Source organism: Heloderma suspectum, chromosome 7, assembly GCF_057233095.1.
Source record: "Heloderma suspectum isolate Gila_16-S chromosome 7, 16-S_ref, whole genome shotgun sequence".
In the NCBI taxonomy this organism is placed as follows: domain Eukaryota; kingdom Metazoa; phylum Chordata; class Lepidosauria; order Squamata; family Helodermatidae; genus Heloderma; species Heloderma suspectum.
Window position 1 is genome coordinate 54,212,953 of NC_139464.1, and position 24,948 is coordinate 54,237,900.

General features: G+C 42.7%; 1 protein-coding gene and 1 long non-coding RNA gene across 9 annotated transcripts in view; one reads left to right on the forward strand and one right to left on the reverse strand.

Moving 5' to 3' along the window:
• The window catches only part of CRADD (CARD and death domain containing adaptor protein), a 68,391-nt gene that overhangs the window by 37,629 nt on the left and 5,814 nt on the right, over nucleotides 1-24,948 (reverse strand). For 5 of the 8 annotated variants that reach the window (XR_014784367.1, XR_014784368.1, XR_014784370.1 and 2 more), the window contains exons 1-2: nucleotides 16,391-16,474; nucleotides 12,281-12,579 (exon numbers count right to left, since the gene is read on the reverse strand). Coding sequence is in view for 3 of the 8 variants with exons in the window: in XM_084810278.1 (XP_084666404.1) it covers nucleotides 12,281-12,578 (298 nt within the window). In the remaining 5 variants the exon portion in view is untranslated. Of the gene's footprint in view, nucleotides 1-12,280; nucleotides 12,580-16,029; nucleotides 16,341-16,390; nucleotides 16,475-24,948 lie in introns of those variants that run through there. The other 3 variants (XR_014784366.1, XM_084810280.1, XM_084810279.1) reach the window with 3 other exon arrangements.
• On the forward strand, nucleotides 16,509-23,116 carry LOC146339808 (uncharacterized). Its single transcript, XR_014784371.1, has 3 exons — nucleotides 16,509-16,758; nucleotides 18,659-19,371; nucleotides 22,257-23,116. It is a non-coding gene; the product is annotated as an uncharacterized LOC146339808 (long non-coding RNA).

Sequence of the window (24,948 nt, forward strand, 5' to 3'; positions counted from 1 at the left end):
CCCAGGGATTAAGAAAACACACCAGAGTTTGTTCAGTGATCTGTCAGACAAACCCTGGGTAGGGCAACAAATTCTGCATTAATCATTGGTTAAATAAACCATGGGTTAGCATGATGTGCTAGCCAGGTCAGTGTGTGTGTGTGTTATAAATAATCTCCTCTACAGTGTGCCCACACAAATAACACAGGAGCAGCCCAATCTCACAGACATCATCTTAAACCCAATTAGTTTAACTAACTGAACTTAGTTTCAAACCAGCCAAGTTCAACTGATCGTAGTGGAACTAAGCTGGTTTAAATCCAGTTGTGCCACTTTAAGTGATTTGTAGGTCACAGGTTACAGAAACAATAGAAAAGATATACAGTAGAAAAAAAGAGCAAAATTACTTCTGTACTGCATTTCACGTACAGCATTCCTTAAAGAAGGCTTGGATCCTTCCACCAGGATCATTAAATGCACCTCTCTTAGAGAGCCAAGGAGTTGAAGCTACATCAGTTCTGTCTGTTCAGTTGTTTTGTTCACTGCTAGTCCTGTAGGGCAATGACCTCCTCCGCATCTCCCCACATTTCCAGAGTGGCATTTTGTTGTACTTCTCTGTCCCTCCCTCACAGACATTAAAAACCACATGATGGGCCCAAGCTTCCCCCGCTCGCACCTCTCTATCTGTTCCTGCAAGGAGGCTGGGAGTGAACAACGCTAGCTCTGCTCACAGTCTTTGTCTAGTAATTATTATTCTTCAGGTTAGTTGGGTGTTTTTTTAATCTTCTAGACTTTTGCACAATAAATGTGAAGCTGTTATTCAATTGTTGTGGAGGAATCCAGACATCTTGTCTCAAGGTGTCAGGAGTGCCCTAGCTGCCTCTTGCAGTCCCCACCAATAGCCAACTCAGGACACAGACGACGAGGATTCTTTCCGAGACTTTATTCCTTTATTACTTTATGACTCTTTCCGATACTAATCACTAGTGACTAAGCAAGGAGCAGCACTGGGGAAAGATAGCAGAGTAGCCTAAGCTCCAGGTAAGGCAGTTGATCCCCGTTTGAAGGAGAACCACGGGAAGACCCTGAACCTATGGGCTAGGGAGAGATCCTCCTTCTTTCCCTTGGGTCCTCGGGACGTGACCATTGTTTGCACGCCAAATGAGCGCTACGCCTCCTTTCTGCGCCCTCCATCTGTCGTCGCTCCCTGTGTCTGCACCGAGCATCCAGCAAGCCCCCCTCCGGCGCTCTCTCACTGCCAGGGTCACTATCTATCCCAGGAATGCTGGCAGGAGGAATCTCTGCCAGCTGCTGTGCTTGTGAGAGATGAATCATAGAATCATAGAATAGTAGGATTAGAAGGGGCCTACAAGGCCATCGAGTCCAACCCCCTGCTCAGTGCAGGAATCCAAGTCAGAGCATCCCTGACAGATGGCTGCCCAGCCTTGTCTTGAATGCCTCCAGTGTGGGAGAACCCACCACCTCCCTAGGTAATTGGTTCCATTGTCGTATTGCTCTAACAGTCAGGACGTTTTTCCTGATGTTCAGCTGGAATCTGGCTTCCTGTAACTTGAGCCCATTATTCCGTGTCCTGCACTCTGGGATGATCAAGAAGAGATCCTGGCCTTCTTCTCTGTGACAACCTTTCAAGTACTTGAAGAGTGCTATCATCTCTCCCCTCAGTCTTCTCTTCTCAAGGCTAAACATACCCAGTTCTTTCAGTCTCTCTTCATAGGGCTTTGTTGCCAGTCCCCTGATCATCTTTGTTGCCCTACTCTGAACCCTCTCCAGTTGGTCTGCATCCTTCTTGATGGTGTGGTGCCCAGAACTGGACACAGTACTCCAGATGAGGCCTAATCAGTGCTGAGTAGAGGGGAACTAGTACTTCCCGGGATTTGGAAGCTATGCTTCTATTAATGCAGCCCAAAAGAGCATTTGCCTTTTTTGCAGCCAAGTCACATTGTTGGCTCATATTCAGCTTGTAGAGGGGAACTAGTACTTCCCGGGATTTGGAAGCTATGCTACTATTAATGCAGCCCAAAAGAGCATTTGCCTTTTTTGCAGCCACATCACATTGTTGGCTCACATTCAGCTTGTGATCGACAACAATTCCAAGATCCTTCTTGCTTGTAGTGTTGTTGAGCCACGTATCCCCCATCTTGTAACTGTGCGTTTGGTTTCTTTTTCCTAGGTGCAGAACTTGGCATTTATCCCTATTAAATGTCATTCTGTTGTTTTCCGCCCAGCGCTCCAGTCTATCCAGATCACTTTGAATTTTGTTTCTGTCTTCCAAAGTATTAGCTGTCCCGCCCAATTTGGTGTCATCTGCAAATCTGATCAGCATTCCTTGCACCTCCTCCTCCAAGGCATTAATAAAAATGTTGAAGAGCACTGGGCCCAGGAGTGAGCTCCTCTCCCACGGATTGCTGTTCCTCCTCGGAATCAGAACTGCTCTGGGGCTCTATGGGCTCACTTTCCACCCTGACACAAGGAAGCATTTGCACTGTAGCAGGGATATTGTATTTTCCATAGATAGATACACACACACCCACACACACACACACACCAGAGATGTGCAATCGCCACTCTCAAAGGCATGTACTGGTGTGCTCTCACTGCACTAGTAAGTGCTGTATGGAATATACTTGTGCAAAAATCACGCATGCCTAGCTAGTGGCTATGCCATCAGTGGTGATGTTCTCGCCTCCTTCTGCCATGTTTATACCATTTAAACTACACATTTTTAAGTGTGTGCGTGTGTGTGTTTGAGGGGGGTGGGGATGCTGTGAAGTACAAGAACTTTCCTGCTGGAACACTAAGGTGCTCTTAAGAGTGCTCATGCAGCCCTTAAACAAGAAAGGGGCAAAAGTACCAGCAAGTCTACCCTTCTTAGTATCAGCTGCACTGGTTACCGGTGTGTTTCTGAGCCCAATTCAAAGTGCTGGTTTTGACCTTTAAAGCCTTAAACAGTTTAGGACCAAGTTACTTGAAGGACCGCCTTCACCCATATCAGCCTGCCCACACTTTAAGATCAAGAAGAGGTCCTTCACATTTGCCCATCCATGAGAATAGTGAAGTGGGTGACCACACATGCGGGGGCCTTCTCTGCAGTGGCCCCACACCTTTGGAACAAGTTGCCATCAGATGTCCTCCCTGCTCCATCACTGCAGACTTTTAAGAAGGCCTTGAAAACATATTACTTTACCGTGGCCTTCTCTTGATATGACTGCTGTTGTTGCTGTTACTGCTGGTATCATTGTTGCTGGTTTTACTGTTGGCTTTTATGGTTGTTTTTATCGCTTTTAGTATTTTAACTGTTTTTATGTATTATATTGCTGTAAGCTGCCTTGGGAGGACTTCTGCCCTGAAAGGCAGCCAAGAAACATGTGGATCCACAACTGAGAATCTGTGGCCTTCACCAAGTCATTGGGGATCACAGCTATGTTTTTGTGAGCCGTTCACTTCATTTCTATATATTTCTGTATTTCTGTATGTATAAAATATCACCATCTCATGAATGTGGTTTCTCTCTGTGTGTTGAAATTTAGGTATTTCTTGTGTGAGGTATTCCTCACCACAGAGCACCTGTCCCCCCACCCTTTTTTTAAGGTAGTGAAAGGTGAAACATGTATCCTTATAACAAGATTACAACAAGATACCTTTCCAGATATATGTGGATCAACAATAAGGCAAGTATAGCACTAACTGAAAATTAAAGGAGTGGGGTGGGGTTGAGATCTGAGAATTTTGTCTCAGGACAAAAATGGGAATCCCTTGTATAGTTCATGTAATCAGATTCTATACAAGTTATGAAATCAGAACCTTTATTTCCTATTCAAACTTTTGGGATGGATGGAATAGCATTCTGTATACAGCTGTAGACACCACACAGCAGTCCCCTCAGGTTTTTCCAGAAACGTAATTAAAACTGAAAACACTGTGTACACACACCCTTTCATCAGACTGTACAGAACCTCAGCATGAGGCTGTTACACCCAACAGAGCCAGACACTTAACTAAAGGCAAGAATTTCTTAAGAGAATGAGATAGCCAAATCTTATGTTCTTATAGTTGAGTCTAACGTGCCTGCTAGGCAGAGGGTGCAATTGTATAAATAAAAAAATTAAGTAAATTTAAAAAAAAAAAATTATATCAGACAAGTGCAAATTTCTTTATCAGTAGCTATTACCCATCATAGATAAATAGAAGCTCCAGAGACATACCAGTTTATGGGGAACAACCAATGTGGAAGGGCCATTTCCATCACACCCTGCTTATGAGCTTCCCACTGTTGGAACAGGATTCTAGACTAGAATAAACCTTTGGTCTGATCCAGCAAGACTTTCACAGAACTCCAGTATATGTATGCTGCAACTCTTCTGATTCATTGCAACACCTCCACTTGATACCTCACCTCTTTTTATTGAGGACATTATTTCTCTTTCCCCAGATTTTTGACTTTATCATTCTATGAAAATGGAAGCACAGTTTTACAGAAGAGTTAAGAAGTGAGCTTTGGCTATGGGGCGATATAGAAATATAATAAATTAAATGAAGTAAATGGCTCACAAAAACATAACTGTGCTCCCCAATGACTCTGTGAAGGCAACAGATTCTCAGCTGTGGATCCACATATCCTATACAGCAGCCTTTCCCAACATTGTGTCCTCCAGGTGTTTTGGACTACAGTTTTCATCACCCCTCATCACAGTTCATGCTGGCTTGGGCTGATGGGAAAAGTAGTCCAAAACATCTGGACAGCACCTGATGTTGACACATAATCCAAACAATACTATGTTGCTAAGCCTACGGCTCTGAATTCCTGGCTCTGGGGTAATGATGAGGCAGTGTAGTGTAATCAATAGACTGATCAGAATGGATATAGTTCAGAATTAAGTATACTTTCTTAAAATAAGGAACTCTGGCAACTCTACTATTACTGAAGTTCATCCAATCTTTGTCATAACTGACTGGTCAACAGATTATATGGTGCAGTCCAAGAAAGGTGGAACTATTAACTAAATAGCCCGGGGAGGTCATCCAAGCCAAACAAATAATAGAAAGGTACATTAACAGGAATGCTGTATTCAGAACATGGATTCACTGAATTTGGACAAGAACTTTCAGATCCTTGAAGGCTCAGGTAAGGAAGAGTTTGTGGTACTTTAAAAATTACAGTATACATTTTCTAAACAGATTTAAAGAAAACCTGCTTTACATTTCAAAATACACTGGGTATACAATTATTTCCAGTACTGGGTCTCTAAAGGCACAATCCTATGCATGTTTAGAGAGAGAAAAAAGCCTACAACTCCTAGCTTTCCTTAGATAGCCAAGCCAGCTGGAAGTTGTAGGACTTTTTTCTGTCCAAACATGCATAGGATTGCACTTTTAGTATGTTAATTGTTAACTGTGCTTAATAACAATAATACAAAAGTGAAGAACAACAGTAAAATTCTCCCCCCATCCCTGCTATGTGTCTTTCCCCATGAAGCTTATGCGAGTATGCAGCAGGGAAAGCACACGGGATGGTTGATCCCCCCCCCCCCCCCCCGGTCTCAGCCTGTGCCTTTGAGACTCTTTTAGATTGGCAGAGATGGAAAATGCAAAAAAGGTAGAGAGGCTAAGGTTAGTCCTGCCTTCTCTCCTCCTTTGCAAACAGCAAAATCCTATCGTTACTTAGTGAGTGGGGTTTTGGAAGTACAAATGGTACAATGAATATGCTATTGTACCTTACAGACAGAGAAACTGAGATGGTATATCAGCAACATGCATGCTTTAGTTTCAAGGGTATATTTAATTTACCTGAATGAATCTATATGTGTATCCTTCATTAAGTACTCATTAGCCTCCTTTTTCTTTAAGACTGGATCAGTGGGTAGTAAGCCTTATTGCCCAGTCTCATCTGGATTCAGTCATTTCTTCCCTATAGAGCTTCACGACTCATACATCACTAAACAAGAAAAGAAGCCATGTCTATACAACAAATGGGGGCAATCAATGTTTGAATCAAATAACGCAAGTTATAGCTTTAACCAGCTACGAACTAGAGATGCCAATGGTTTAAGAAGTACGCTGTGGCTATCCAAACCATGTTATAGACTGTTTTACCAAAACAATGCTGAGATATCAAAGTTTCATAGCTTTTTAATATATTTAAGCCAGAACAGGTTTAAGGTGGTCTAAGCTTAAACAGGTTTAGGGCACAATCCTATGACCGCTAGACAGCATCTAGACAGCCATAGGATTTTTTGGTTTATGGAAACCAAACTCGGAGTTGGCATTCTGACCTCGGTTCCCAGAAATCTGACTCCCCGTCCCTTCCCCTGCCACTTTGTTGAGGGCGCGGTTCATCCCCAGCTCTGCACTCGGAAGAGCACCATGGAGTGGCCGAAAAGGGGGCAGTCCTGGGACTGTGGAAGTGCCGTCCGGCCTCCTGCCCCTGTTCCGAGGTATCCTGGTTAGACAGCCGAAATAGACCATCTAGCCGCAAATACGGGGTGGCTGGAGCGAGGAGAAGATCCCCTCTGTGCTCTACCCGCCCTGCATTGGCAAGTCAGCTGCCTCTTAAGTTTAGAGGCAGCCCACTATCCCCATAGGATTGCACCCTTAAGGTCTAAGGGGAAAAGTGATGTCTTCTTTCATTGGCAAATAATACAAAACAGGAAATTAAATGCTCCACTTTTAGCAATATAATTTCCCCCAAATTGGAAAGAATATTTTCTACACCAGCCTTCCTCTACCTGGTACCCTCCAGATAGGTTGAACTATAACTTCCATCAGCCCCAGCCTCTCTGTGGATGAAGGTAGTTGTAGCCCAAACACATCTGGAGAGCATCAGGGTGGAAAAGCCTGTTCTACACTAACAATTTATTTTTATTGCTCAGCTAACATAATTTCCTTTTGCTTTTAAATGAAACTAAAATTAGCACATGTACTGTTTCAATCTACAGAACAAGGGCACCTTTCACAATAAAAAACAAAACCCTTTACACTAGAGATGCTTTGTTGAGAGATCCTAACCAACAACATATGGTAGGGCAGGGGTGGCACATGTCTGGAGTCACGTTGTTTTCCAGACAAGAGGTCCAGGGAAAGGCTGTGGGCAGATGCCCTCGGGCAAAGCAGGGGCGCTGCATGTAAAGTCAGATAAGAGACATTTTCACTGATTGATTGATTCACTCATTCATTACATTTCTATACTGCCCAATAAGCAAGCTGTCTGGGTGGTTTACAAAGATTAATGAAACGTGAAAGTATGGATTCTTGATTGAGCTATTACATCTTTTGAAAAGAATGTGCCAATGTTCTATTTTCACTGACTCTCCGCATCTTCAGAAGAGTGGGAAAGGACTACACATAGACTCGGGAAAGTGTTGAAAAGGTGGAAGACACTGAGAAGTGTCAGTTCAACACTTAAAAGCAAGAGAATCACATTGCCAAGGAGGAGATATTTGGTGCTTTCAGTGCACTTACTCTGCCTGTCTTTTCCCTGCAGTTTGGTACTTCCGAATTGTGTTACTGGGTCCCTCCTTTCTCTTACTATTATTTTTCCCCTGGTCCTTCTCAACTGTGCACAAATAAGCCTATATGCAGCCTCGTCTTGTTAATGTCCTTGTATGTTATGTACTGGGCTTCAGGGCTCCCTTTGACAGCTGAAACATACAAGGAAATTGACCAGGCAAGACTACACATATTGGACAGCTGTAAGTGCGCTCTTGCACACTTGCAAAAGGCTGACAAAAAATAAAAATAAACTACGACCCCATCTGCGCAATTTTTTTTTTAAAGGGTGGCGAATGTGTGATGGTCCTTCCAAAGCGCCGTTTCAGCATCAGCGGAGGGGCAGTCACAGGTGAATGAGGCTGGAGACAGCATTAGCAAGATCGCGAAGAGCGGCATGGGTTTTTGGTTTTTTTGCCACTCTTGCCAAGTTGACTCTGTAGCCAATCCCAGCAAACCACAGTAAAACCACTCTCCCGGGTTCAGACGACACGATAACCAACCATGGGTATGAACAACCCTACAACAAGCCATGGGTTCTCAGGGTGGTCTGTTCATGGAAATTAAGCCACCCTGTGGAGAATGTGCCAGGCAACCCACCATGGCTAGCTGCCCATGGTGGGTGTTCACAGCATGCGAATCCAGTCAGAGAGACTAGTCTTTTGCCACTGTTCTGAAAATGTTGACATTCAGTTCAAACAGAATACCAGCATGGGAATTATAGGGCCTAAGCAAACCCAGCTTTCAGAATTTTCCATTAACTGTAGTTAACAACTAAAACAGAGTTATATCAACATTTTTTTAAAATATGCTCAGTTCAGAGATTGTGTAACAAACTTGTTAAGGACAATTTCATTCTCATTCAGTAGTTCATTCCTAAAATGTGGAGTATTTGACGCCCATGTTAGAGAGTCTGATGACAGTACCAAGACATGGATTAATTCACTATAATAAAAACTATTATAAGAGTATGACCATATGAATGCCCCATAGTTGATTCCCTCAGAAAACTTTGGATGCAGGACTAAGTTAAATGTCTCCCTTGTGAACTTTCTAATTGTATGTGGCCCCCCAAAACGTGTTGATCTAATCAAAGCCCTTTTCTAAATTACTTGGCAACAAATTGGTTCTGGAATGATCTAAATCAAAAACTTGATTGGAATACATAAGTTTGTAGCTGAACTACTACACAAATAAATATTCTGATTAATGCTTTAAAACTTTAGCCTGTTAATACCAGCTTGAAAAGGGAATATATGCGATTTACCATTTGTAACTTTAAAACTACCATGGTGTGTAAATGATAATAGGCTGCAACAAATGAAGCAGCTCCTGAACTCTGACTGATGAATTCTGACTGTTTCAAGTAACTATTCTTCTTAAACAACATAAGAAATATCATCAACAGTGGAGGTGGGTGGCTCTGATGTTGGTGTGTGTGTGTGTGTGTGTGTGCGTGTGTGCATATGAATCCGCTCCAGGTTTCAGTCAGAACTCTAATGGAGCTATCCGAGGTGCATATCACCTTAGATAGCTCCTTTAGAGTTTTGACTGAAACCGGAAGCGGATTCATTACCCCACTGACACCGGAGCCACAACAAGCATGATATTCTGCCTCCCTCTTTCCTTCAGCCCTCATGAGTAAAAATTAATACTCAGACCCATCAGTTCCTCCACAGCGAGGCTGCTGGGATGACATGATTCAGAGGTTCATTGGGTCATTCATCCCAACATAAAACAAAAGTGAGCAAGGGGCTCTTCAAGGGTGTGTGTGAATCAGAGAAATCAGAGAAATAATAACAGATGAACAGTTGTCTCATATTTACTGGTTGTGTAAGCAGATTTTCAAAACCCTTTTTCATTCCTCACTCTTCCTCAGCAAAATGTTATTTGAATTTCCTTAGAAAAGTGATTAGTAAATTAACACATCAAAAGCTTCTAGACTTACTCATAGAATGTATCTGATTTAAACCTCCAAAGTCAATATTTTTCAAGTTGAGCTACCCAGTACTGTACATTATTTTCTCTTTTATGTATTAGCAGAGATTACCTGAGCATTGTCTTTCAATTCTCCCTTACGTTTACTAAATGAGAACTAGATTTACTAGAAGGTAACAAACATATAATTGTTATCCTTTATTCAGCCATCCTCAATCTTGGATCCCTATGTTAGCCTACAACTCCCATGATCCCTGAGCACGCTGGTTGGGGATGATGGAAGCAGTGGCAGTAGTTTATTATTTACAGTCTACCAATCACATATATACAGAGTACAAGAATATACAAATACAACATATGTACTGAACAAATATAATACATAAAAGTTAAGAGCAGAGTCATGAAACTATCAAAGAGGATCTGATTTGGATGGTTACATTAAAAAAAACTTAGGGTTGGATCCAATAGGACATTTGAGCAGGTGGCCCAGGCTCGCCGGTTTATTGATGGACTGCCTTATGTTTTGTGAGCTGCCTGGAGTTCCGTATAGTTGAAAGCGGGGGAATATCTTATTATAAAAATAAATATTCAGTCAGATGAGCCCCTGCTACAGATGTTGATAGTCAGCTTGCTTCAAAGCAGATGGCAAGGTTGGGATGGATGTGGAAAACCTATGCTCTGTTGGGAGGGCCCATTCATATCTTACAGGGAACCACAGGTGATGTACTATTACATGGTTGTTCCCTAAGCAATTGCTGCCCCAGACAGGCAGCTCTGGGTGTGGTGGAGTCTTTGGCCCAGATTCTGTGATCACCTATATATAGATGTTCAATTGGCTGGGACATGCTGGCAGTTGTAGGACTTTTTTCTGTATAAACATGCATAGGATTGCGCCTTAAATGTCTTTAAATAGAACAGGGGTACAGAACCTCGGGCACACAGGCCTGATCCAGCCTGCAGAAGGTCTGCATCAGGCCCATGGAGGCTTGCACCATGCTGTGAGCCCCACCACCTCTGTCTTCCAAGCCTCTTTCCCTCCACAAGCCTGGCCTCTATGCAAGTTTGTGGAGGATGAGAAGACAGGAATCCACCCCTGTTATCTTCAGTCACAGATCGCAGATAACAGCTACAATTGAAGAATACAGTAATTGAAGAAGACATGCAGGATAGGATTTGTAGTCCAACAGCATTTGGGGACCCAAGGATGGGAATGGCTGCCCACAGAGAGCACTTTTAGTCTGCAGTACTTTTAATCTGCAAGCAATTAAGAGAGAATAACTCAGCTTTACAGTCAATTCCTCTCTCCTTTGATAAGCATACCTTCTGTTAGCCACTAGAGCAGCCTTCCCCAACCTCATGCCCTCAAGGTGTTTTGGATTTTGACTTCCATCAGCCCCAACCAGCATGGCCAATGGCCAGGACTGCTGTGAGTTGTCGTCCAAACATCTGGAGGGCACCAAGTTGGGGAAGGCTGGTCTAGCAGCGCCTTCCTTAGCAAGGTATTTTTAAAAAGATGATCTTTAAAGGCTACCATTGTACTTCCTATAACTGCTAGGCCCGCTTCTTATGCTACTGCAGGGGTGGGCAACTTGTGGCCCTCCAGAGGCTTTGGCCTACAACTCCCATCAGCCCTAGCCAGCACAGACAATGGTGAAGCATCATGGAAGTTGTAGGCCAAAACACCTGGAGGGCCGCAACTTGCCCATCCTTGTCCTACTGGAACAGCTTTGCTGCCACTTCCTCATAGCTTCACCCCACTCCCTTTTGCAACATCTGTATATCACAGACTCTGGGCCACACTCAGAGCTGCCTATTTGGGGCAGCAGTTGCTTAGGGAGCAGCCATGTAATCAGTACATCACCCATGGTTTCCTGTAAGATACGAATGGGCCCTTCCCCTAGAGCACATATTTTCCACATCCATCCCAACCTTGCCATCTGCTTTGAAGCAAGCTGACTATCAACAACTGCAGCAGGGGCTCATCTGACTGAATATTTATTTTTATAATAAGATTATTCCCGTGCTTTCAACTATAGAGCACTCCAGGTGGCTCACAAAAAATAAGGCAGTCCATCAATAAACAACAGAATAAGACATACAATTAAGATTTTTTTAAAATTAAAAGAAGACCGAGGTAGCAGAAAACAATCCAACAACATAGAAAATAATCAGCTAATGAAGATTAAACACCTGCCTAAACAAAAAGGCCTTCAAAGACATGGAGAAAACACAGCACACCAACAGCTAGACAGATCTCCTGGAGCAGAGAAATCAACAGGCTGGGCTCCTAATTTATTGTGAAAACATTCCTACCCACAAAAAAATACCCTGGACATAGAAATCTGGATTTGTGGGGGCTAGGTTACAACCTTCTCCCTAGACTTCTAGTATTCTATGTGCAGGGAACTTTTTTTTTTTGAAGGAGGAACATTCAGTCATGGAGCCCCAACATGAAGTGGTACAGGCCAGCACAGACTAAGGGCCAAATCAGATATTATTTCGATTTCATAGTCAGCGACTACGTTTGTGTGTTTTTAAAGAAATACTTGGTGTGTGAGATTTCTTTGGGACTGCGCACACAGGGAGGAAAGGTTTAAACCTTCCCTCCTCAGCCACAATTGTGATAAATTCCCCCCACCCCTCATGTGGCATTTAGCATTATAACAGTTTCCACTGGCACTATGTACTGCAGTCCTGATGAATAATTTTGGAAAGACATGGCAAGTATCAATTAAACAAACAACAACAGAAAAACAGGCATGGCTGTGCTAGCCACACAACAAAATGACATTTGATTTAGCTATGAATACAGCTCTTTGATCAATGAAATTCCCCAAACCAGTAAGAGTTTAAATTTTACCTGCAGGTGCCACTAGCTTAACTTCATTACGCTTTGCCTCAAGTTTGTCTCTCACCCATGGAAACTCTTGTAAGGATTCTAGGAAGGTCTCAAAAGCCTTGGGCCCTCTTGTAGGTAGTATGTCAAGAAGCATCATGGTTTTCCTGTGATTGGTGACTTGGGACCTTATTTCTTGCACATGGTTTTCTGTTAAAATTCCTTCTTGGTAAAGATACTGAATGATAAGGCCCTCCACCAGCAATTCTGCACACAGCTCCAGGCGCAATGAGCGCAGAACCTGCTTGTCTCTGGCATCCATCCTGAGGAAGAAGGAATAAAGAGAACCTAAAGCCTCTTCATCTTAAAATACCAAGGAAGGGCATTTTACTGTCAAAAACATTCAAAAATAAATACAGATTAAAAACTTCCTGCTTAATTTGAGCACCATAAACACAGTTTTGAAGAAACTAAAGACTATGGGTTTAAAGACTGGAAAGGTTTCTCCCTTCATAATCCTTTTGCAATACTTTCACATCTCTTTGCTGTCATTGACACTGAAAACCATTGAACAATGTTTTAAATATCTGAAATGGCCCTTAGTATGTGATGAGTACTATATACGCACCACATACTAAGGGCCACTTCAGACATTTAAAACCTTCTTCAATGATGCTCCAACCATTTCCAGGTCACATTTGTGCAGAGAGGTCCCCAGCCTTTTTGGGTCAGTTGGCACATTTGGAATTTTGAGAGGGTGTTGTGGGTGCTCTTTCAAAATAGCTGTCACTGCGGGTTTGCTCATTCATAAAAGGGCTGTCATGTTGGGCATGGCTGGTCATGAAACACTCATTTTCCAGAAGGCAAACTGGTGAGACTAAGGGCTTCTTCACACGGAGCTTTTATCCTGCTATTCAGATTGCTCACTCACAGAAATTTGCGGGTCCCTTAGATGACATCATGAACCTCCAGGACACATCCAGAGATATTTCCTGGTTATTCCATTTCAACAAGATCCAGAAATAATGAGCTAAGTCAGGATGTTGCGCTATTAAAACAGCTACTAGATGGCGCTGTTTCATTGAGTTCTAGGGAACCTTGAAAATCAAAAGCTTCCCCTCTCAGCAGTCATATGGTCCCACTGTAAAAGTGGAAAGGCTCCACAATGGGAGGACTCCAGGTTTTTTCTCTAATGTAAAGGCAGCCTAAAATAAAAATAACTTGCCCAAGAACCTAAATAAAAGACAGAAGTGGGGTCTGAGCTCCAAAACACAAAACCCCTCTTTTGAACTTGGATAAAAATGGTACTAGTGGGCAGCACTTTGCTTTGCAGCATAATCCTCCAGCTACAACCTTTCCTGGACAGGAATAACCTAGCCACGATGGTGCATGCACTGGTAACTTTCAGATTAGGCTACTGCAATGCACTTTACGTGGGGCTGCCCTGGAAGACGAGTTGCAGCTGGTGCAAAATGCAGCAGCTGGACTGTTGACTGGAACATCACATAAAGATCACATAACACTGGTCTTAAAGGAATTGCACTGGCTGCCAATATGTTTCCAGTCGGAATTCAAGGTGCTAGTGATGACATTTAAAGCCCCAAGCAGCTTGGGACCTCAGTATTTGAGGGAGCATCTCCCCCTATATATGCCTGCCCAAGGATTGAAATCTTTTGGAGCAGCCCTCCTCTGCGTTCCACCAGTGTGAGACATATACTATGGTGGGACGTGGGAGAGGGCTTTTTCTGCTGTGGCATCCCGGTTGTGGAATGTACTCCCCTTGGAGGCCCAATTGGCACAGTCACTGGTTTCATTTCAGTGTCAAGTTAAAACATGGCTTTTTACCAAAGCCCTTGAGCGCTAATTGGATTCCCTGAGTTTGCACACTGTTTTAACTGTTTTATTGTTTTAGATTTTAAACTGGTATTAGCTAACTTAATGATTTAATATATTTTAGCTATTTAAATTACTTATTGTTTTACACTGTTTAAATAGATTTTATCTGTATGTTGCCCTGAGATCTTAATGATATAGGGTGGGATACAAATGTTTTAAATAAATAATAAGTGCCCCGTTGGACTCTCCCCAAAGCGTACCACTGTGTAGAATGTTCTTGAGACCATGTGAGCATCAATAACCTACCCACTTTGGGATCTGGCCCTGCCTACCACTGGCTTTAGCGCCACCCACTGCGAACATGCAGCCTCCCAACAGATTACTCGTGAAGAATGTGGCTCTCAACAACAACAACAAAGGTTGCCCACTCCTGGTTTTAGTACTTTAAACAAACAAATCAGGAGCTGGTGAAGCTGGTACAACCAATTCCAATCAAAATTCATGCTGCTGCCTTTTGCACCAGTTGAACTTTCTAAACACTTTTCTAAGGCAGCCCCATCATGTACAGTATGTTGCAATAATGCAATATGGGTGTGACTAGGACACGTGGGACAATGGCTATATCTGCTTTCTTCAGGAAAGGGTGCCACTGTTGCATCATCCTAAGCTGTACAAAAGCATTCCTAGTCATAGTCAGGAGACACTTAGATAGGTGGGAATTTTAGGGAACAGGGGTCCCTAAACATTTTGATGGGCCCATTTGGAATTCTGTGAGTGTCCTGGGTGCTCTCACAAACTGGCTGCCATGGGGGACTTGCCCATTTATAAAATGGCTGTCATAGTGGCCACAAAACTCTCATTTCCCAGGAGGCAAACTGGTGAGGCTAAAAGAAAAGTTACTTGCCCAAGAATGTAACTACAAGACAGAGATGGGGTCTGAGCTCCAAAACACAAAACCATTCTTTTTGAACCACATACAGTTGGTGCTGGAGGATATCACTTCACTTTGCAGCATGTCAGCCTCCCAGTTTAAAATCATCATCATCTTAAGAAATAAAATAAAAATCAGGAGAGGCAGACGGCCTGTGAGGCACCAAGAGAGGTGTTCATGGGCACCACATTGGAGATCCAAGCCTAAAGCTCTTAAAATCCTAAAGCACCACATCTCTCCACCTGATTCTGTCTACCAATTTAAGTCTTATGTGAAAGTCCTGCTCCATGCCCCATCACCAGCAGTTGGTAAGTACGTCAGACAGGGCCTTCTCCACTGTGGCACCCAGGCTTCGGCATTCTCTGCCCCTGGGAGTTCTGGCCAGCCCCATCAGTGACTGAGCTTTGGTGCTTTATGAAAATGCGAGCTGATTTTTATTTCTACTTTCCCAGAAATTGTCATTTTGGGGACACTCTGTTTTTATTGTGCTGTTTTTAAATAAATTGATATTTGAGGTCCTGTTTGAGACCGAAAGTGCAGGACACAAGTGAAAGAATAAGAAAAAGTCAAAATAAATAAGAACTCCTAGGACAGCTTCCAAACAAGAATTAAAACAATCAATATATAAAACAAGATAAAATATACTAAAGGCAACAATCCAGGGGGAAAACAGCATGAGCATTAAAACACATTTAACAAGTATTACGCCTTGGGTGCATGTATAAGAAGTCCCATATATCCTATTTTTCTTCTATGGAGTTCAAGTCAACATACATGGGTTTCCTAGACAGTCCTGAACACAAAGGAACGGACCAAAAAAAACCCTGAAGTACATTCAGCCTTCCCCAACATGGTACCCTCCAAATGTGTTGCAGCTGAACTCCCATAATCTCTCAGACACGGTGGCCGTTGTGGGGGGAAATGGGAGTCCAATCTGAAGGGCAGCCAGACTGGAAACCAGTTTGCACAACTTCACCAGCTTTTTCGCCTAATCGCTCTTGTATACCTTTCGAGGTTTAGCATTCGCCGTTTTTCAAAATCTCTTTGAAAACCTGGCTGCAACGAAATGAGCAGCAACAACAGCACTGAAGCAGAAACGGCAAAAAATAAAGATCTGTGCACAACAGAAAGCTTTTGCCTAGCTCTCTTAGGACGGTATTTAAATAAATCCTCTTTTTGAAAAACACCCCAAAGACATGGCAGGTTGCTTGCATGGAAATAAAAACTGAGACACGAAACGGCACGGATGAAGAAGGAAGGTTTAAAACGCGACAAAATGGCCTGGATTCCTCCGAGAGCTCTCCAGGGGAAATTACATAATCATCCAGAGGAAGCGGGGGGGGAATGTTTTCTGTGAAAATACTTACAAAATTAAGCGCAGGGATCATTTATCAACCCCAGGCAGTCTCCCAAATTGCTCTTTTAGCACCATGTTTCTTGAAGGCAAAATCGCCAAACAGGAAGTGTTCTCCTCCCATATTTCTTAAGGGCAAAATCTAAATGGAGGACGTACCCAACGCACACTAAATTAGGCTCCTGCCTGGAGTCGGAGATTCCTGGTTGCTTTGGACGCTATTTTCCTCCTCGACTGCGGGATAAAAGTGACAACTTCCTATAAGAGACAATGGATAAATCCAGGACTTTGGAGTAACTGTGGGGGCAGCAATGTGTCCTGCCTATCAAAGGTGGGAGCGAACGCAGAAGCTCGTGCTCTTTCAAGCTCTGTTATTTCAGGGTAAAAAAAGTGCTTTTTAATTATTTTAAAAACAGTCCATAGCTCACATTACTAGTTGGGAGTGGGGATGTCACTGAGAATGGCTTGCAATAGTCATGCAATGTAGTCCACTGTTGGAAGTGAGGCTGAATTTGAGACAGTGGTTTGTGACAGCCCTGCAATGTAGTCCAGTGTAGTTGCTGCCACGCTGCAGACGAGGAAAAGGGCTGAGGCTGAAAGAGAGTGATTACAATAGCCCTGCAATGTAGTCCACTGTGCTGATATTGCAGGTTGGATATGAAACTGAGACTAACTGAGACTAGCTTAGACTAGGGAGGTGGCGAGCTCTCCCACACTGGAGGCATTCAAGATGAGGCTGGACAGCCGTCTGGCAGGGAAGCTCTGACCTGGATTCCTGCATTGAGCAGGGGGTTGGACTCAATGGCCTTGTAGGCCCCTTCCAGCCCTACTATTCTATGATTCTAGAGTACAATGTAGAGCAGTGTTATTAACCAGACATTGTGCATGCATACATGTCTGCCATCACAACCACCCTGCATTATGATCTCCATGTATCAGATGGGGACTGGGACCGTCAAAACAATTCTGTCAACTTCTCAGTATTTATTGGTGAAATAAAACATCACAGATCAACACCAACCATTACTGTATTGTGATTTTGCTTTCCAAGGGTTCCAAAAACATAAAATTAAAAATCAGACAAGCAGTAACTGCTGGTTTGTGAACAATGCTGGTTTTCATGTCTTGTTGATTTGTGCAGTTTTACAATACACTTCCTAGCAACATGTTGGCATCTATTTTGGATAGTGTTTTTTTTTTTTAAATGAATCTCATCAATGAAATTATGGATGACTGAGAATTCATTATCAAGTCCATGTTCTTTGAGTCCCTTGAAGAGGCCACTAAATTCAATGCGGATATCACATCTGTTTGCATTCATAGTATCACATTGCCCCCTGGCAATTTATTTCCCAGATACAGTTGGATGGTGATGTATATATGATGATATAGCATCATAGCCTTTATCCATTGTTAGTTCTAGTCATTTCAATGGGGTTACTTTAAGTAAGACTAACACTGAACTAACAATAGTATGCATGTGCTTTACAGCATATGAAGAGCCCAGGTCCCTGCCCCAACCAGTTTATAATCTAAAATTCAGCATGGGGAAACAATAGAGGAAGTGGAGGCAGGGATAAACAGAGAAACAGTATGCAGTTGTTTCTGTTGCTGTACATACTTTGGTGGAGTTTCAGGTGGGGTTATAGTAGGGCATGGAAACAAGGGGTTTGTATCAAACGCTTCACAGAAAAGGCGGGTTTTGAGAAAGGATTTTAATGGGTGGCATCATGGAGGTGTGGAGTTCTATAGTGCTGTAATAATAATAGAGTCATATTAATGTGATTTCTGTAAGGGGCTGCATACAAGTGGTGGGCAGGATTGTGGTCCCGTCTTTGTGATTAAAAACATGCCTGCATTGTCAACTTCTGACAATGTCAGAAGTTCAAATTCCTGCATTGAGCAGGGGGCTGGACTCGATGGCCTTGTAGACCCCTTCCAACCCTACTATTCTATGAATCTATGAATCTATGCCTTTAATTAGATGTGAATGTAAAGTAACAACTGTACGTTTGCATTCTTCCAACGCTTTCTGCTTGAGCAAAATAATTTACAGTACTAAAGTTACATATTAAAGTGTGAACTGCTATTTAAACTTTGTGGGTATTTTAAAAATCTTTGGATTAGTAGTTTCTTGTGTCAGAGAAATATTTTCAGTAACTGAATTTTGTAATCCATTCCACTACATGAACAAGCTGCCTTACCTGGGTTTAAGACTTCCCACAAATAAAATCTGGTATGACTCTTAAGAATCCCATTTTTTGGTTTGTCTTTCTTCCAGATTTCAAGAAATATTGTGAACTAGCGGCGTCATTAGAAGTCAGCCCACCTGGGCACAGGCCCCGGATCTTTTTGAGCTGTGCCCTGGATCTTCTGAGTTGTCCTAATTGTCATTTTTTTACATTTTCTCGTTGATTTGCATTGGAAAATAGAAATGGCCATAACTTTTTTTTATGATAAATATATGAAATTTAGAGACCTGGTAGCTCCCATGGAGCTGATTGAACCTGCCAAATTTCAGGCAGTTAGGCCCAGTGGCTTTTGTGCTAGTCAAAGGTAAAATTTGCTTTTTTCAAGAAAATCTGTCCAAAAAAAAAGCTATAATTTTTTTGTTCTTCCACATAAGTGCATGGAATTCAGGGACCTGGCAGCCTCTCTGGAGCTGACTGAACCTGCCAGATTTCAGACAGTTAGGTCCAGTGGTTGGTATTTCACAGCATCTGATTTCATTGCCCCAAACTGGAATCTTTGGCTTCTGCAGAAGTTTAGTAGCTTCCGTACAGCAAAGGATCCAATCAGCCTCCACAAACTTCTTTCTCCCCCTCCACTTTGATTTTTCCTAAATAGCTGTAGGACTTGGATTATTCCAAAAGGAGGGTTAAGACTATGTGGCATCATGATTGAGGAACTGCTGAGGCTTTTAAATAGGTTCTAGATATTTTTTTTTTAAAAAGCTAGAAAAAGCCCTCAGCCACCTCACCTCATAAAGTTAATGTAAGTATGTGAAATCCTTACAAACCCTCCACAGCCTCTTAAATTCCTCTGAAGTACTACCTCTCTGAAAGGAGCCACTTGGCTTAAGGAATTCTCTCTCCCCTCCGCATTTCCAATCACCATTCTTCTTTTCTTCTTCCCTCACCTATCCTATCCTATTCTTTCTTTCTCTTCTTTATTCTACCCAGGGCATATCTTGGGGAATTCTTAAAGAGAATTCTCTTCCATGGGCAAGAGAAGTTCTGAACTGTATTTGACTTTATGCAAACAGACAAGAGGGTTGGTTTTTCTCCTTCTCCTCACTCAAGCCTTGGAGAAAAGTGGGTTCACCTGGTTGCAGAGAAACCAATTTGGGGCTGTTTTGTTTGTCAGTTGCCATTATCCAGCAATAGGAAGGGCTGTCGCTCAGTGGTAGAGCACATGCTTGGCATGCAGAAGGTCCCGGGTTCAATCCCCAGCATCTCCAGGTAGGGCTACGAAAGAAGCCTGCCTGAAACCCTGGAAAGCCACCGCTGCCAGTCAGTGCCAACAATACTGCGCTAGATGGACCCAGGGTCTGACTCAATAATAAGGCAGCTTCCTATGTTCCTATGAACAGAAAGCTTTAATTAAAAAATAGGAGTTTTTGGTTTGTTTTTTAAGTGGAGGGGAGATAAATACTGCTCATTTGTGCAATCCTATGTATGCCTACTCAGAAGCCCCATTATGTTTAATGAGGCTTACCCTCAAGAAAGTGTGCATAAGTTTCCAGCACAAGTTACTTTTGCAGGGAGGTTTGCACCTTGATGTTCTGTCATGTTTACTCAAAAATAAGTCCTGAGTTGTGAGCATGGTACTGCAGGCTTAATGCCTACCCATTTCCGTCTAATGAATTGACTACCCTTTCAGCTCAGCCCTATGCATGTTTTGTCATTTGTGGGTGGTGATGGTGGTTTTGCATGAATTCTAGCTTCAGTGGTGAGGGAAAGGCACTTAATACATGCTCAGAGTTTCTCCATAACTTAGCCCTAGGTTTGCAAACAGACTCAATGAGTTTTGAAAACACATTGAGTTTTGAAAACAGACTCATTGGTGAGTCCTGGTGAAGTCTTGGCACAAATGAAGTTATGGGGAGGGAAGATACAATGAGAGCTTGTGCATAACAAGGAAGAGGCAGAGGAGAGTTGCACAAAACAAAACGTCTATTTTTATGAAGAGTTGCTGGAGGATGGTAGGATGAGGAGGGATGGTTGCATGGAGGGGAATAGAATTGTTAGGGGGAGAATGTAAGCGCTCAGTGGTGAAAGAAAAGCATTTTGCATATGCTCAGAGGCACTCTCTATTTAAGAACATTAGAAGAGCCATGCTGCATCAGACCAAGGTCCATCTAGTCCAGCATTCTATTCACACATGAGCACAATAGCACTTTCCCACCCATGTTCCTCTGCTGCTAACATTGGTGAAATGTAAATAAATTCTAGTCATTCTAAATTTGCAGGCATGTGTAACCTTCAGAAACTTCGCAGGTTTCTTGCCTTGGGGACACCTCTAATGACCTGTGCATTGTCATACAAGTCTACCCAAAAACTATTGGGGAAGGGGTGAATGGAAGGGAAAGCAAATCACTCCCTCCTCCAAAGTGGAGAACTCCTCTTCTACATGAACTGCTGCACCTATCCTTCTGAAACTTTGGTGGTTTCTTACTTAGGGACACCTCTAGGCTGTCTGTAATTTTCAGAACAATGGTCCACAAGAACATAGAGAGAGAAATATGTCCTCTTTCGGAGACCTCAAAATGTCAAGGCGACCCTCGCACAAAATCCCTTGTAGCTATCATTCTGAAATTTGGCAGGCATCATCTCCTCTGATGGGGCAATGAATCCTGAAATGTTTATCCAGGTCTTCCAAGAAATAACAATGTTATTGGCAGTTCCCTTTAAAAGAAAATTAAAATATGAACCCTGCCCCTATTTTTTTCTGACATTGGGCAGGTGTAATCCCCTTCTAAGGGCCTACTATTTCTGAAATTACCATCCAGTTCTGACCAAGAGAAAAAAGTTAGTTTTTTTCTAATTTCCCATGGTAGTCAACAGGAAGCATAAAGACTCATTTTTCCAAACCTTGACTCAGGTTTGGTGCTGAACTGAAGTGGACTGATTACAAACTGGCCCGAGCAGAAGCGGGATGTTTTCCAAAATGCTGAATCGGGGTCTGAGTTGAAGTGGGGTGGGGGGAGGGTCAGTGTACACTTCTTATGTATGTAATCTACGCACACACGTAAGCACACCACATGCACCCCCTGCACACACACACACACACACACACACACACATATTAGAGGTCCGCTTAGACTCGGAGATAGATAGATAGACAGACACATGCAAATTTGTGTTATGGGCCTGTGCCCCCGATCTTTTAAGAACCGAGCAACTCCCCTGTTGTGAACTACCTGTTACAAATATCTGTAGTCTTCTACCATCTTCAGTTGACTTTGTAGAGGCTTTAGAAGAGGGAATTCCCTCTTCTAAGATGGTGCCTGCCATCTACAGTTTTTATAAGTTCCTATATTAAACATAATTAACAGGATTTTTTTTAAAAATGCCTGATTCGTTGGGGAATCAATTTTAGCTCATCATAAGCTTTTAGGGTGCAATCCTATGCTTAAACAGAGAAAAGGCCTCCAACTCCCAGCATTCCCCAGCCAGCAAAGCATATAGGATTGTGCCCTTAATTGATTAATCTAACCAATTAATCAACTAAACATGGCAGCCCAAATTACAATGAAAATTAAATGCACATTGAAAGTAATGGAAGTACCTGAAGTGGCTATTGAAAATAATTGGAATGAAAACAGAAACTGTCCAGTTCAAACCCTGTTTGTTTGTTTATTTACAATATTTTTTCAGTTGCTTTTTAGGGCTATATCCTGACAAAGCAGTATACAGAAACCAGAGCACCATTAAGAAACCTACAGAATACACTGAGAAGCTGTTCTAAAATACAACGCTAATTGCTCAGTTAAAGGCAGCATTGCAGAGGAAGGTCTCCAAGGCTCACCTGAACACATGGACAAAAAGCATAAGCCAATACTTTATGTTTCTGTTTGAAATTGTACTATTTAATATATGCCAGAACCATGACTCACAGTATGATTGAATGCTGTTTCCTTTCATGATTCATGGCAGTGTTTGCTTCTAAGCCAAGGTATCAAATGTCAAAAATGTGTCAAATCTTGCATGTGTGCATCATACCAGGTACTGCTTGCTGTAGCTCAGAAGTGCAGAACCAAAAAGGGGCAGGTGGGGTTGGATGACTGGAACAGGCTGTGTACAGGGAAGCTACTCCACTGTAGAAGCAAGGGGGATGAGGCCAGCTCTGCTTCAGCTTCACTGTGTGCTGGCTTTCCCATTCAGGGAAGACCCACCCACAGTGAAGCGACAGCACAGAGGAATCTTTGCTGTTATCTCTGATCTGTGATTGGAGATAACGGGTGGATTCCTCTCCTCTCATCCTCTACAAGCTCAGGTAGGGGCGAGGCTTGTGGAGGGAAAGAGGCTTGGAAGACAGAGGGGGCAGGGCTCACAGAGGTGGTGCAAGCCTCCATGGGCCTGATGCAGAGCATGGGATTGTACCTTTACTTGCTCAACTCAAACTAGTGTTATCAAGAAACTGCGAAAAGGTTGTGCGGGGGGGGAGCTATTGTGTTTCCATTATATGTGAGTCTTTGTATTTTCTTGAATGTGTAGATAAATTCGCTATTATTTGGACTACATCTTGCTTATTACTTGGTTTTGAAGAGCACAAGAAAACCATGCAGATGGATATGCTGCTGGAAATGCATTCAAGGTTTGCTAGTTGCTGTTTTCAGTACTAAAAAGTCCCACCCAGAAAACAATCATGAAGATGCATGGAAGATTTGGAGCCATCTACCATCTAAATGGCTTTAGTCATTTGGGCTACCACTGGCACAGCTGGTGAAATTTTCCAACAAACCAATGTCACTCCAGTATTCCTGGCAGCTTTACTGAAATCCACAATGCCTCCACATTCATCTTGGCCTTTTAAGTAACTTGTTTTCATGCTAGAGAAATCCCCATTCTGTATTCTGACAATAATTTCTTTAATACTCTTTTGTGCCAAACCATCTCATTAAACCTGAATATTACCTTTTACACCAAGACCAGTGTAAGGGTTGGATCCAGATTTAAATTGCTTCAACTGTACTGGCAGAAGTTGAATTTCTCCCCCCACAATCCCATGGCAAGCCCTTCCAGCCCCTTGAAAATACTACATAGAGGGTCAGGAGACATTGCTGAATGGGATGAACTGTGGTGTGTGTAGGGGGCAGGGGATCCCAAAATCAGGCAGAGGACCTTCTACGAACAGCCTTTGCTCTCGAGAAAGACAGATCCTGGATCCAATCCAATTGTTTGAATGCTTATTGGCCACTCATTCTTGAAAATTCCATTTCACATGTTGCAATACAATGTACAAGAAATATAGTAAGCTTTCTCGTGCAAATGTGCAACTACTGTAAGTGCCTACGTACAATAATTACAGAGCATATAGTTTCTATACTGACTAATTTTGTCATGGCTCCAAGTCTTCTGATGGGAATCCATTTCTTGGTTGCAAGAGAACAGAATTGGCAATTGAGTCTCCTGAGGCTTTTGAGCCAACCTTATTCTCACTCAACCTAAGGGACTGGGTCATTAAAGTCATACACTGAAGAAAAATTCAGCAGATATACCACCCCTTGGGCCCCTCCCAGTGCTGCTTCTGAGAAGTAAGAAGATCTAATAAGTTAAAGAAGGAGAACAATGTAATAAAAATGGGAGGAATACTGCCTTTAAAGACAAGACTGTGATCGCATCCTAGACTGAAATAGGGTTGGCATTAATAATGTCATGAAAGAGTATTTTAAAATGTAAAGATACCCTAAGAAAATTAAACAGATGGGGTAGATATTCTTAACATGGTAGATGTCAGCAGTGCTGGCTCCAGGTTTTTGGGAACCCTTGGACAAAGCACTCTCAACAGGCCACTTCCCTCAATGCGTCTATCTCCTTGCTGCCATTATCTCCAGCTGCTATTGCTCGTCCCGTTCCTCGTCAGTGCTACCACTTGCTTGCTTGACAGGCAGAGCAAACAGGCAGTGGCATTTCCTACTTCTTCTCATTGCCACCGTATTCTGGGCCAGAGCAAGAAGCAGGTGAAAAAGCAGGTTGCAATGGTGAAGAGGACCACCAGCTCCAGGGGGCTTTTGTCAGTGGGCCCCTGCTGGAATGTGGACCCTCAGCAGTTGCCCAACCATGCCTACCCTTGACACCAGCCCTGGATGTCATCATAAGTAACTTTGATTTCAAACCAAATACTTCTTCAAAACATCCGAGCCTTCAAAGAGCTTGATGGCCTGCCAATAAGGAAGTACATAATGTACACCACAGCAATTATGCAATGGAATAACCAACCAACAATACATGATTTTCATAAGCTAGTGGAGAAAAGGCTGACATTACACCTGGTGTCAAATTCTCATTTAGCCACTGACTTACTAAGCAAGGTAGGACTAGTTGCACCCCTCAGCTTCAGATCAAT